This window comes from Peromyscus leucopus, chromosome 11, assembly GCF_004664715.2.
Source record: "Peromyscus leucopus breed LL Stock chromosome 11, UCI_PerLeu_2.1, whole genome shotgun sequence".
NCBI classification, from domain to species: Eukaryota; Metazoa; Chordata; class Mammalia; order Rodentia; family Cricetidae; genus Peromyscus; species Peromyscus leucopus.
Window position 1 is genome coordinate 47,986,442 of NC_051072.1, and position 11,738 is coordinate 47,998,179.

The 11,738-nt window shown below is 44.8% G+C and overlaps 1 protein-coding gene across 1 annotated transcript; it reads left to right on the forward strand.

Annotated features, from left to right (window-relative positions):
* Positions 1–2,475: 2,475 nt before the first annotated feature.
* Ccnb1 (cyclin B1) lies at positions 2,476–11,171 on the forward strand. The gene is made up of 9 exons (XM_028884834.2): positions 2,476–2,681; positions 3,148–3,318; positions 3,414–3,569; positions 5,926–6,108; positions 7,410–7,568; positions 7,763–7,999; positions 9,190–9,330; positions 9,757–9,867; positions 10,112–11,171. Exons 1-9 carry the CDS (start codon positions 2,661–2,663, stop codon positions 10,217–10,219), a joined length of 1,287 nt encoding a protein of 428 aa, XP_028740667.1. The 5' UTR covers positions 2,476–2,660; the 3' UTR covers positions 10,220–11,171.
* The last annotated feature ends 567 nt before the right edge of the window (positions 11,172–11,738 follow it).

Below are 11,738 nucleotides of genomic sequence, written 5' to 3' on the forward strand. Positions count from 1 at the left end.
TTTTTTTTTTTTTTTTTTTTGGTTTTTCGAGACAGGGTTTCTCTGTGTAGCTTTGAGCCTTTCCTGGAACTCGCTTTGGAGACCAGGCTGGCCTCGAACTCACAGAGATCCCGAGTGCTGGGATTAAAGGCGTGCGCCACCACCGCCTGGCCAGTCCCAGCTTTTCAAAAGAAAGGGACAGCCAGCAGGTGGTTCAGTGGGAAAAGGCACCTACCACTAAGCATAACGACCTGCGTTTGATACCTATGGGGACCATTGGCAGTTAATGGTTGCTGGGAGAGAGGGGGTTGGTTTAATGTTTATTTGTTCGTTGTGGTGTAGCCACCAAAAAGGTGCCCATACTTCAGTAAATAACACCCTGCCCATGCTATGCAAGCAACCCTAATTCAGCTCACTGAGGCACACACAAAACAGACACGAAAGAGGGGGAGAAAAAAGCACGCCACAACACCCAGCTGTTTGGCCTGTGGTGGCGCACGCCTTTAATCCCAGCACTCGGGAGGCAGAGGCAGGCGGATCTCTGTGAGTTCAAGGCCAGCCTGGTCTCCAGAGTGAGTTCCAGGACAGCCAGGGCTACACAGAAAAACCCTGTCTCAAAAAGCAAAATACAAACAAAAAGTTGAACAGAACTGCTTGGTAGGAAGAAGGGGTTTTTTTTTTGTTTGTTTGTTTTGTTTTGTTTTGTTAACATAAAAATAGGTTATAATTCAAAAGTTCAGGGTTATTTTAAACAGTAAATATTTTCTTTGTACAAAATAATATAAATGATAACATTTCCCAATAAGTCCTTTAGCCAAACGATAGCTGAATTATACATATAAATATTGATTAGATTCTGGGATACAGAAGAAACCTATCTTCATCTGTTCAGAGAACTATGTTTTACTTAAGTTGTGTAAGCAAGATTCCTATTCATATTTCCTTTCACTGTTTGATTTATGGCAGACATTTTTCTATAGGCTAATCCATAATCCAGCATTTTCTTTCATCAGCTTGATACGGTACAAATTCTTATCCTAATAGTGAAATGTTTCACTAAAGCTTGCCCAGTTATTGGGCCAAACCAAAGCTTATTATTATACGCCACAGTCATCCTAGGGTCCCCCCTGCTAGGTAGCCTCCCTGGATCTGTGGGTTGCAGTCTGATTGTCCTTTGCTTTATACCTAGTATCCACTTATGAGTGAGTACATACCATGTTTGTCCTTCTGAGTCTGGGTTACCTCACTCAGGATATTTTCTAGTTCCATCCATCAGGAAGAAGAGTTTTAATGGAGGAGGGATAGGGATGAGGGAGAATAATGGGGGTTAAAAATTACTAAGATTTATCATGTACATGTACGAAACTGTCAAAAATAAAAACCAAAACAGTACACTCAAGTGGGATTTTTGTTTCAGGTGAACTTACTGTGTGGGTCCATTGTCTACATCAAAGATCCCTGGATCTTTTCTTCTCTATTTTTTCTTTGAGGAAGGGCCTTATAGTTTTTGACTTTACTATGTAGCTGAAGACACCTCCCCACTCATCTCACGATATTGCTCAGGCTGACCTATGTTCGTCCTGTCTCAGACTCCCAGTGGTCCGAGGGAGGAACGGGGCTTCATAAGCCTCTCCCTCATCCATGATGAAATGCTGACAGGCTGGGTTTTGTGCAGGTAACCATAGCTGCAATGAATTCTTGAGAGTCGTTTTACATCACACCTGTCATGTGACAAAGCTTTTCACGGGCAGACAAAACACACATCTGCTCACCCAGATAGGGAGGTCATGACCGACCGAAGTACGAATACCACCAAAGTCTAACTTGATGAACCAATGAGTTTTATTGGAGTTACAGGAGCAGAAATGACTCAAAAACAGCTGCATCACCAAGGCCCACCGGAGGTCAGGTGACAGACAGCTCACGGTAGGAAAGCTGGAGAATCTTAACCTTACAGCAAAACTAAGCAGAAGGTACATTTTCTTTCATCACTGGGGCAGTAACTTTTAGGACGATCGATATGTTAACCTGTTTAATTATAATAACTATTTACTATGTATCTATGTCCTATAACTTCATGGTGTAAATCTCAAATATCCATCCCAGATAGCTGTTGGCACAATCAAATATTCCAACAAATAATTAAGACGGTCTCTGTATCAAAGCCTTTCAGGAATTCTAAGTATCGGCACTTTTGTAAAAGAGGATGAGGAGCCAAAATGTTCCACGTGCTCCTGAACCGTGGGGGCCCCACAGTCATTTCCCTGAGGCCCAAAGGAGTCTCCCAGGCTAGCCCCACACTGCACACAAGAGGGCAATGCACGCCATGCCTACCTAAGGCAGGTGGCCTCACAGCAGCGAGTGCGCAGGCGCGGAGCCGGAGCTCGCGAGGGAGGGGCGGTGCTGCGTGGCGCGGCCTCGCCCTGGCCCCGCCCCCGGCCGAACGTGGTCGCGGGATCGCCCAGGAAACGCATTCTGCGGGAACTCGCAGCGCCAATGGGAAGGGAGCGAGTGCCACGAACGGACCAATGAGGAGGGGGCGGCCCGGGGTTTAAACCCAGGCCCGGCAGGCTCCTCCCGGCGTGCTGCGGAGGAACGGCTGTTGGTGCCTGCCCGTGGCCAGCCAGAGGCCGGGGTCTTTGCTTCCGATCGCCGAGCGAGCCTCTTCTCCAGGAGGAGCCATGGCGCTCAGGGTCACTAGGGTGAGCCGGGCGGGTGCTGCCGTCGTCGCTGCGGGAGCCGACCGCGGCGGCCGGGCGGGGGAGGGGGGTCCCGGGGGGCCCCGGGCGAGGTCGGGGAGCTGAGGACCGGCTGGATGGTGAGAAAGACCTCCGAAGTGATCTGGGCCGAAGGACTGGGGAGGGATGGAGGGTGTACTTTAGTGATGAAGGCCCCCGGGGCGAGCACTTCGCCTTCCCAGAGAGCTGTCTACAACCGAGGCTTTCGTGGTTTCCTTTCCGATGTAAATTCACGGTCTTCGGGATCGCTTAGGAAGTTGGATAATAGGTGAATGTGGAAAATCTGGGTGGGAACTTGGCGTGTCATGGCCGGAGGCTAGACCCTAGAGCCCTGGCTTTCCTACTGGGAGCCTCAGTTGGGTCCCGCCTTAACCCTTGACTTCCTGGAGCCGCCGTGGATCCTCTCTCAAGTGGTCTTAACTTTTTTCAGAACACGAAAATTAACACAGAGAATAAGGCCAAGGTCAGCATGGCAGGCGCCAAGCGTGTGCCTGTGGCAATTGCTGCGGCCTCCAAGCCCGGGCTGAGACCTAGAACCGCGCTCGGAGATATTGGTAACAAAGTCAGCGAACAGGTACAGGCGAGAGTGCCTCTGAAAAAGGTAAACTATCTTCCTGGCCCATCGACCCTGCAAGAGCCCGTCTTCCAGCTGTCAGCCTTGGAAAAAACATCGTATTTCCTCCATTCCGTCCACAGGAACTAAAAACTTCAGTTGCTGGGAAGGTGTCAGCTAAAATCCCACCAAAACTTCTGGAGAAGGTGCCTGTGAGTGAGCCAGAAGTGGAACTTGCCGAGCCTGAGCCCGAGCCTGAACCTGTTATGGAAGGAAAGCTTTCTCCTGAACCTATTTTGGTAAACCTAGCATTTAAAAAAGTCTTATTTCTTCTCTGACCTCATTTCACTCTGATGGACACAGTAGTGTTTGAGTATCTATCTGGTATTTATTGAGTGCTTAGCAAAACCCTTTTATGTGCATGAACACACTCTGGGGTAGCTGTAATTCAGATGGTAGAGGATAAGTGTGTCTGTGTGTGTGTCCGTGCGCACGCACAGACAGGGTCTCACAGTTCCTGGCTGGCCTGGAACTCGGGTTTGACTGCCTCCTGAGAAAGGTGGGCACCATCCTTTTCCCCTTTTGTGTCACTGTTGCCTACGATGACACTGAACTTGAGATTGCTCTGCCCCCCCCCCCCACCTCTCCATGCTGGGATGGGATGGTGCGACCAGGCCAGGTTTTTTCATTGCTTTCTTATGTGAAGCTTCCTGAAGCAGATTTTTGTGGTAGTTCTGTAATTCTAACTCTGGAATTAACTGAATGAAACATAGATGTGTTCATGAATGAATCTTCTACTCCCTAATATGGCCACTAAATTAATAAGCCTGTTAAAAGAGTAAAAGGAGTCTTTCCAGACAGAAAATAAGATGAGTTAAACAGCGTGTGTGGTGGTGCAGCCTCTAGTTCCTGCACTCTGGAGCAGAGACAGATGGAACTCTTGAGTTCAAGGCCAGACTGGTCTACATGGCATGGTCCAGGCCAGCCAGAGCAATATATATAGTGAGACCCTGTTTCAAAAGGAAAAAAAGAAATGGTGGGTTACCGCTTTAAGCCTAAAAATAAAGTTTTGGCTGGGATTGTCCAGCTCTGTCTGTTAGAGCCTGTTCTGTACATAGGAGGCCCCCAGTTCATTAAGTCCTTGAGTGCGCACACCTGCTCACCAAATTTTACTACTAGGTGAGATGGTGCATGTTTGGAGTCCTAGCGGGAGTCTTCAAAGGGCCGGCCTGAGCTAATAAATAGCACAGCTCTATCAGTTTATATGTCACTTCCTCTGATGTTTGTGATAAGAGCTTGTATTCACCTGAAGAAAGATTAAAGACTTGTCATTGTTTGAATTAACTCCACCTGATGCTGATGAAGAGTTTTATTACCTATCCATTTTTCCTTTGACTTTCTTCACGTGGGTGTGGGTGTGGGTGTCACCGTCACCCAGTGTGGGTACTAGTATCTGAACTCTGGTCCTCATGATGGAGCAGCAAGAGCTCTTCAATAGCTGAGCATCTCCAGCCCCCAAGGACCCCCCCCCCCCAATTTTTTTTTTAACATGGTATTTTGTGTGTGAGTGCATACTTGAAGTCAGAAGACACCTTTTGAATCAGCTCTTCCATAACGTGGGTCCTGGGAGTTGAACTCAAGTTGTTAGGCTTGGCAAACAGGCACCTTTACCGGTCTTGCCCAGGTCTATTTTAAATTGGCTTAGTCTAAATTGAAATTTAACTTTTTTTTATGAGTCCAGATCTCACTATGCATCCCTGGCTGGCTTCAATGCACAGAACGCTGCCTCCCAAGTGCTGGGACTCCCAAGTATCCTTTTTTTTTTTTTTTTTAAGATTTATGTTTTTTTAAGTTTGAGATTTAGCTCAGTGGTAGAGCACTTAAGGCCCTGGCTGGGTTCCATCCTCAGCTCCAGGGGAAAAAAAAAAAAAAAAGATTTATTTTTCTTTTTTGTTTTGTTGTTTTTGAGACAATGTTTCTCTGTGTAACAGCCCTAGCTGTCCTGGAACTAGCTCTGTAAACCAGGCTGGCCTGGAACTCAGAGATCTGCCTCTCTCTGCCTCCTGAGTAATGAGATTACTTGCCCAGGCAAGATGTATTTTTCATGGGCTGGGCTGGGATTTGCACTTGAGTGCAGCACCCAAGGAGACCAGAAGAGGGAGTCTTATCCTGGAGTTGGAATTGTGAGTCACCTGGTTCCTGCATAGAAACTGGACTCCAGCCCTTGGCAAAAGCAAGTGCTCTTTACAGCTAAGCTATCTCTCCAGCCCAGTATTTACTTTTTTTTTTTTTTAAGATATATTTATTTATTATGTATACAGTATTCTGCCTGCAGGCCAGAAAAGGGCACCAGATCTCATTACAAGTGGTTGTGAGCCACCATGTGGTTGCTGGGAATTGAACTCAGGACTTCTGGAAGAATATTCGGTGTTCTTAACCACTGAACCATCTCTCCAGCCCCCCAGTATTTACTTTTAATATTAATCATTTTCCAAAATGAAATTTGAAGAAAGATCTGAACTGCTTTTTCATTAATAAAATGAATTACATTTATTCAGAATGGTTTCTTGGACTGTGAGGATACCAATACTGACTTTCCTTCCCAGACTGTAGCATGGGCTTCTCTTTGTTTCATGGGGTCTCTCTTTTTTTAAGGTTGATAACACCTCTCCAAGCCCAATGGAAACATCTGGATGTGCCCCTGCAGAAGAATATCTGTGTCAGGCTTTCTCTGATGTAATTCTTGCCGTGAGTGATGTGGATGCAGATGATGGAGCTGATCCAAACCTCTGCAGCGAATATGTGAAAGACATATACGCCTACCTCAGACAACTGGAGGTCAGTATTATTGCTACAGTCTGCTTGTACTAAATGCAGCCAGGTTTATTAAAAACCGTTTTTTTGTTTTTGAGACCCAGTTTTCCTGTGTGCCCCTGGCTGTCCTGGAACTGACTCTGTAGACCAGGCTAGGTTCAAAAAGTTGTGCACCACCAACTTAGCAATTAAACTCAGATATTGTTATCAACAGCACACATGACATTTCTTGACAATAGATAACACTTGAAGTTCTGTTTTGAAACACTAGAAATAGTTACTAACTCCATGAAGTGGACTTGCCACATTGAATACAAAATTTGTGTTGGGGAGATGCTACCATGACTCTTGTAGAGTAGACACACACACATCACAGATGGGAAAAGTCCCAGACTCGGGGGTGAAGGAGGAGGTAGATGAGAATGCTAAATAAAGCACTACAGCTGTCCCAGCACTAGGCATTTTTGTCAGTGTTTGTGCCCAAAAGGAGCACACTCAGAAAAATGGAAGTTGTTGGTTTTGTCAACTTGGCCCACTTGGGAAACTTTATTTCCCTTTCAATTCTTTAAACAAGACAGTTCTTTAATGTAGTTTTATTGGATTGCCACCCAGCGTCCCGGGAACAAAAACCTTGTGCATGCTAAGCGGGTACTTTCCCACTGAACTATGTCCTCAGCGCTGTCTTCTCGGGTTAACTTTGTCCTCTGTGACTGGGTGGTGTGGGTGTGCATGGGGGGGTGGGGTCAGAGGACAACTTTCAAGATTGGTTCTCCTTCCACCTTTACATGGGTTCTGGGGGTTGAAGAGAAAGTCAGCCATCTTGCTGGCTCCCCTTCCTTTTGACAACTGTGTTTTCTAAAGGAGTCTTCAGTAAGATATCTGTCCAGGCAGGCTGTCTGCTGTTTAAATCTTGTTAATACTTTAGGTTTTGGGTTTTTTTCTAACTGCAGAACTGAGTATGGTAGTTGAACATAGTCGTCCTTATTCTTTTCTTCAAGCCATGTTGGTGTTTTGAGTTTATAACTTGGAGCAAGATTCTAGATGATCTAAAACTATTTTTTCTATATCACAAAGCTCAGGTTCTATATTATTAATCTCGAGTGGAGATTAATAAGGTCTATATTGATCCGAGATGGTGATAGGTGCAGGCTGTGGGCCTGTAGTACCACTGGTTAATGGCATGTCACAATATCCTAACAGTACGAAAGGCCTGTCATGCTATTCTGATCCTTGCTCTCTTAGTGAAGTTTTGCCCCAGAGCTGTTAACTGTTAGTTAAACTGGTCTTTATAGTCACAAATGGATAACTGACATTTTCTTTTGCAGGAAGAACAGTCAGTCAGACCAAAATACCTAATGGGCCGTGAAATCACTGGAAACATGAGAGCCATCCTAATTGACTGGCTGATACAGGTTCAGATGAAATTTAGGCTGCTGCAGGAGACCATGTACATGACTGTCTCCATTATTGACCGGTTCATGCAGGTATGTGTAATCCAGTAATTGAGAGTTCTCTATTGGTGAGTTCTGTGAGAACCTTGGAGGAGGGGAAGGGACACTGACAGCTGAATCCAGGGTCCCACACATGGTCGGCAGGTACCTTAACCACTGAGCCTGAAACTAACATCTCTCCAGGGAGATGCTGAAGTACATGTTGTTGACTGAAATTCCAATCGCAGGATAATTGTGTGCCCAAGAAGATGCTGCAGCTGGTTGGTGTGACTGCCATGTTTATTGCCAGCAAATATGAAGAAATGTACCCTCCAGAAATAGGTGACTTCGCTTTTGTGACTAACAATACTTACACTAAGCACCAAATCAGACAGATGGAAATGAAGATTCTTAGAGTTCTAAACTTCAGTTTGGGTCGCCCTCTGCCTCTGCACTTCCTCCGTAGAGCGTCAAAAATTGGAGAGGTACACATTACTTGAAATTTTTGTTTTGCTATATTTTTTATTTAAAAATATGTATTTTATATGCCAACCACAGATCCCCCTCTCCACTGCCTCCTCCTCCACCTACCCACCCCCAATCCCCTCCTCCAGAAGGATAAGGACTCCCATGGGGTTACATTCAGTTGAGGCAGGACCAAGCTCCTCCCCACTGCATCAAGCGTGAGCAAGGCATCCCACCATAGGTAATGGGATCCCGAAAGCAAGTTCATGCACCAGGGATAGATCCTAATTCCACTACCAGGGGCCCCTCAAATAGAAAAAGCTACACAGCTATTTGCTGTATACAGAGGTTCTGGCCCAGTCCCATGCAGGTTCCACAGCTGTCAGTCTAAAGTTCGTGAGTTCCATGAGCTTGGGTCAGTTGTCTATATAGATTTCCCCTTCATGATCTTCACACACACACACACACACACACACACACACACACACACACACCCTTATAATCCCTCTTCCCAGACTGGTGCTTGGTTGTGGACCTTTGCATCTGCTTCTATCAGTTACTGGATGAAGGCTCTATGATGACAGTTTAGGGTATTTACCAATCTGATTACGAGGGTAGGCCAGTTCAGGCACCCTCACCACTATTGCTAGTAGTCTAATCTGGGGTTGTCCTTGTGGGTTCCTGGGAATTTCTCTTGCACCAGGTTTCTCCCTAACCCCATAATGTCTCCTTCTATCAAGATATCTCTTTCATTGTTCTCAAACTCTGTTCCTCCCCCAGCTTGGCCATCTAATTCCCTCATGTTCTCATCCCTCATCTCCTTCCCTCTCTTGCCCCTCTCCTTCCCCAGTTTACTCATGGAGATCTCCTAATAGGGCTGTCTCTTAAATCAGGCTGCATATTACATGGTTACTCTTTTTTTTAATTTGGTTTTTCGAGTCAGGGCTTCTCTGCGTCGCTTTGTGCCTTTCCTGGAACTCACTCTGTTGTCCAGGCTGGCCTCGAACTCACAGAGATCCATCCACCTGCTTCTGCCTCCCAAGTGCTGGGATTAAAGGCATGCACCACCACTGCCTGGCAACACAGTTACTCTTAAGGCCGTCTTTGGACCATTGTATTAGAGTTTATAGTCATAGATAGGGCTTTCTATGTAAGTTATTGCCAAAGTAAAATTCTGCAAAAGAGCTCAGTGTGTATGGATCTATTCCAGGTTGACGTTGAACAGCATACTTTGGCCAAATACCTCATGGAGCTCACTATGCTGGACTACGACATGGTGCACTTTGCTCCTTCGCAAATTGCAGCTGGAGCTTTCTGCTTAGCACTGAAAATTCTCGACAACGGTGAATGGGTAAGCCATCTGCAAACCACCAAGCGTTTCCACTGTAAACAGCCTTTGAATGCACCATTCAGCCCTTAAAACTGACTCTTCTCCTGCTTCCTAAATAGGAATGTGAAATGCATGCTTCCATTTCTTAGGCTTCTAATCTTTATGATAACACCCTTTTGGAGTCTATTAACCTTTGCACACATGGAAGCTACACCAAATGGTCTAAGAAACCCATTCACATTCTTTTGTACCAGATGCTGTCCTGACCTTGGGGTTGAGAAGCCAGCAGCTGTAATGCTGGGGTTAGATTAGATCACAGGCTCTTGGAAAAGCATACCTGGGCAGAGATGACTTAGATTTCAGTTGTGATTGCCATACACAGTCCTCTGCCCGACTCTTGAATAGCACCTAGAAAGCTGGTGTTTTAACATGTTTTTGTTGTCTTAGACACCAACTCTGCAGCACTACCTATCCTACACTGAGGAATCCCTTCTGCCTGTTATGCAGCACCTGGCTAAGAACGTAGTCATGGTGAACCGTGGCCTTACAAAGCACATGGTGAGTCGACTGAAACTTCGTGGCTGGTTCAAGTCCTTTAATCCCAGCACTCTAGAGGCAGGAGAGGCCAGCCAGGGCTACATGGAGAGATTTGGTTTTGTTTGGTTTTTCTTTTTTAAGTTAAAATATAATTACATCATTTCACTCTCTTCTCCCCCCCCCCAATCCTTCCCAATGTATACTATACACCACAGTGGGATGGTTTGTTTTCTTCCTTGATTACAGTGCTTTTTTTCTCTTACAGACTATCAAGAATAAGTATGCAACATCCAAGCATGCTAAGATCAGCACTCTGGCACAGCTGAATTGTACACTAGTTCAAAATTTGTCCAAGGCCGTGACAAAGGCATAACTCACGTGGACTACTACATCTGCAAATTGGCACCATGTGCCACGTGTACATAGTATACAGTGTTTACTTGCTCTTCAATAAAGGTTGACGTTTTTTACTTTCAAAGCTTACCTCATTTGAATGTGGTCGCTTCTGACTCTAGGATAACAAGTTGTCTGAAACATTTAGGAACATTTTAAAAACTGCTTTTAGTTTAATGGGATCCAACTAATGTATATAATTGTAGCCTTTTTGTTTATATACTTCTTCACTTTTTGTGTCCTGATTGTATCTTAAGTCGTCCTGCAAAGTAAAGTCCTCTGCCTTGCTCTGGTTTAAACTACAGATCTACCAGCTTGTCTTGTCCTTCCTTCTACTTTCTACTTCTTCAGGTGGTTGCTGCCCTTCACCTCTCTTGAGCTATGGACTTTCAGATCTGAAACCCAGTTTTCTTGTGTAATTATTTATTTGTTCTTAATTGGCTTGGAAAATAGGATGTTTAAAATTAAACTTTTAAAAAGAATTTGCCCCTCAATCTCAATGTCCTGTACGAATGTAATCATGCATATGTTTTTAAAGAGATATTTTTATATAGGTTCATTTTTTTCAATATTCCTTTCGACATTCCTTTCAACGCCTGTATTGCATTTCATAGTGTGCATTTCATACTGTATGTAATGTAATCATCCCTTTAATGACATTCAAACTGCGTTCTCTCGTTGCCTCTATACACAATACTGCTTGCTAAAATGCTGTTTTGTACCTTGCTTGGCTTTATTTATGCATAGTAGCTTTCCCAGGAGGGAGGGTATGCTTTAAATTCTGACAAAGCCAGGTGAGACTTGCTGTCCACTATACCGAGGTGCCATCTTCTCTTTCTCCTGTATTGTGTGGCAAATATCCTGTTTTAATTTATACATCTGATGTCAAGTGGAATAAAATTTTATTAGTGGGAAGCTTTCCCAATTTTTCATTTGCCCTTTTGACTGTTTAATGTTATCTTTTGCTGTATAGAAGCTTCATGTTGCTAATAAACATCTTGTAGTTCTAGATTTTCTTTTTTTTTCCTTTTTGGTTTTTCGAGACAAGGTTTCTCTGTGTAGCTTTGGAGCCTGTCCTGGAACTTTGTAGATCAAGCTGGCCTCAAACTCACAGAGATTCCCCTGGCTCTGCCTCCCTAGCACTGGGATTAAAGGCATGGGACACCACCACCAGGCTTAGTTATGGGTTTTCAGTCTTAAGATCAACAACTAGGAAGTGGGCACATCTTTAATCCCAGTACAAGGGAGGCAGAGACAAGCCAACATTTGTGAGTTCCAGGCCAGACCTATCTCAATTTTTCTAAATGGCTTTCTCCTAGGTGTGTATTCCGTCAGTGATGTGGAAGTCTTCGAGATGAACACCCATTTATATCACCGGGATAAAACATCTCAAGTGAACATTCATTGTCCTCTGATCTAAACGGTTCTTCCCCCTGTGATAATAGGATGATTTTTATACTGAGTTTTAGGAGTTTGTAGGGCCAGATATGGCTTGACCG

Bases quoted from the DNA above. Each gene is read 5' to 3' on its own strand.
- Ccnb1 (XM_028884834.2), top strand. From the start codon at position 2,661: ATGGCGCTCAGGGTCACTAGG. The intron at 2,682-3,147 runs GTGAGCCGGGCG...AACTTTTTTCAG, and splicing joins TGGCGCTCAGGGTCACTAGG to AACACGAAAATTAACACAGA. The intron at 3,570-5,925 runs GTAAACCTAGCA...TCTTTTTTTAAG, and splicing joins TTTCTCCTGAACCTATTTTG to GTTGATAACACCTCTCCAAG.